The sequence below is a fragment of the Macadamia integrifolia genome, chromosome 1, assembly GCF_013358625.1.
Source record: "Macadamia integrifolia cultivar HAES 741 chromosome 1, SCU_Mint_v3, whole genome shotgun sequence".
Classification (NCBI taxonomy): domain Eukaryota; kingdom Viridiplantae; phylum Streptophyta; class Magnoliopsida; order Proteales; family Proteaceae; genus Macadamia; species Macadamia integrifolia.
In genome coordinates this window covers 2,015,911-2,017,534 of record NC_056557.1, presented here as the reverse complement: position 1 = coordinate 2,017,534, position 1,624 = coordinate 2,015,911, and the positions used below count along the sequence as shown (strand labels likewise).

The window sequence follows — 1,624 nt, the reverse complement described above, 5'->3', positions numbered from 1 at the left end:
GATTCTTAATTTCCAACACTATTCATCACTATTGTTTGAGATTAGTTGGGTAAATGAGTAGTGATGATTTAGGTTGCGTTTGGTAACATTTTAAAAAATAGTTTTTGAAGTTTTTTCATTTTATGAGAATAAAAATATAGAATAAAACGTCTGATGCATTTATGGTGTGTTTTATTCTATTTTTCTTAAACAAAAAATGAAAAAAAAAAAATACTAAATGACAAAAAATAGTTCTATCATTTTAATTTCTTTCAAATAAAAAAAAAAAATCGACATCTTAACACGGAGACTGAAATTTTTAGTTTTCACAAAAAAGCAGCCTTAGTCATTAGTGTTTAAATGCTGGTTGCATCCATCCTTTACTGTCACCGGTCACCACTGGGCGTGTACAAGAGGGTCCAGAAGGAAAAAAAAAAAACATTCTCTAGACGTGCCCGTGCAGTGAGAGTTTTGGCGTTTATTTAGCCATCAGTCGGTCCACAAGGAGGAGTCTATGTGGCGATCCATGTCATCCCAGTTGAATCTCTGCTTCATGGATGGCGGTGTTAGCAGCATCCCTTCAGCCATGCTTTCCAGTAATCCTGGCATATTAAACAACGCCTCCTCGTCAATGAACGTCGACGTTGTTGGTGGTGTCGTTGTGGCTGACGTTTTTACATTTTCACCCTGCTTCTCTTGCTCTTCCACATGTGGCAACTCGTCAGCAGTATCAACTGGGTTTGTAAACGACAAGGACGAAGACGAGGATGAAGGAGAGCAGATGGTGGTGGTGGTGGAGGCAGGACGGAATGACTCGGCAGCCTGGAGAGCCGCCAGTTGTATGTCCTTAGGGGTTGCTGACTTGGCTCGCGGGAGAAGCCATGTGGAATCGAGGAAGTTGAGAGTAGCGGACTTCCCCCGGAGGGCGATGGCTGCGACGTCGTAGGCCCTGGCGGCCATGTCGGGGGAAGGGTAAGTACCCAACCATATGCGGGACTTCTTGTTGGGCTCCCTCACTTCGCAAACCCACTTCCCTTTGTTCCTTTCCCTCACTCCTCTGAAGATTGGGTGCCTCGTCTCCTTGAACTTCTTCCTCCCTGCCTTCCTCTTGTGCGTCGTCACCATCGTGGAATTGGTCAGTGAAGCAAGGACTACGACGTCGCTGCAGGAAGACGATGCCGATGACTCTTGATCTTCATATATCTCCATTGAATTGTACAATTCTGCAATGCTCAAAGATGTGCGTGCGAGAGCTGAAAATTAGACAATGAGGTTAGACGGCCGTGAGAGGTTGAGAGGACTGACCAGTTACTGACTTAATAGAGAGAGAGAGAGAGAGAGAGAGAGATTAAGGTTACAAAAAGGTTAAAAGTAGAGGACCGTCCGCGACTTTTACTAGGAGAACGACACGCACAAAGGAAGAATATTTGGAGATCTTCTTTCACCACGTGGATAAATTTAGAATAACATAAGTCACGTGCGGGAAAAACCCACGTCAGCAATTTTCTGGTGAAACACCCACGTCAGTTGGTATAGTCAAGCGTAAGTGACACCCAAAGAAAAGAGCAACAACCTCAACCCTCACCGCCGGGGCTTTTATTAAGAAAAAAAGGGACAAAAAATGGGATGGAAGTTCCCGTTCGTA

At 44.3% G+C, this 1,624-nt stretch overlaps 1 protein-coding gene across 1 annotated transcript; it reads right to left on the bottom strand.

Annotated features, from left to right (window-relative positions):
* Nucleotides 1-285: 285 nt before the first annotated feature.
* LOC122086444 (dehydration-responsive element-binding protein 1D-like) lies at nt 286-1,279 on the bottom strand. Its single transcript, XM_042655249.1, has one exon. It carries the CDS (start codon nt 1,186-1,188, stop codon nt 469-471), a length of 720 nt encoding a protein of 239 aa, XP_042511183.1. The 5' UTR covers nt 1,189-1,279; the 3' UTR covers nt 286-468.
* Nucleotides 1,280-1,624: the final 345 nt, after the last annotated feature.

Bases quoted from the DNA above. Each gene is read 5' to 3' on its own strand.
- LOC122086444 (XM_042655249.1), bottom strand. From the start codon at position 1,188: ATGGAGATATATGAAGATCAAGAGTCATCGGCATCGTCTTCCTGCAGC.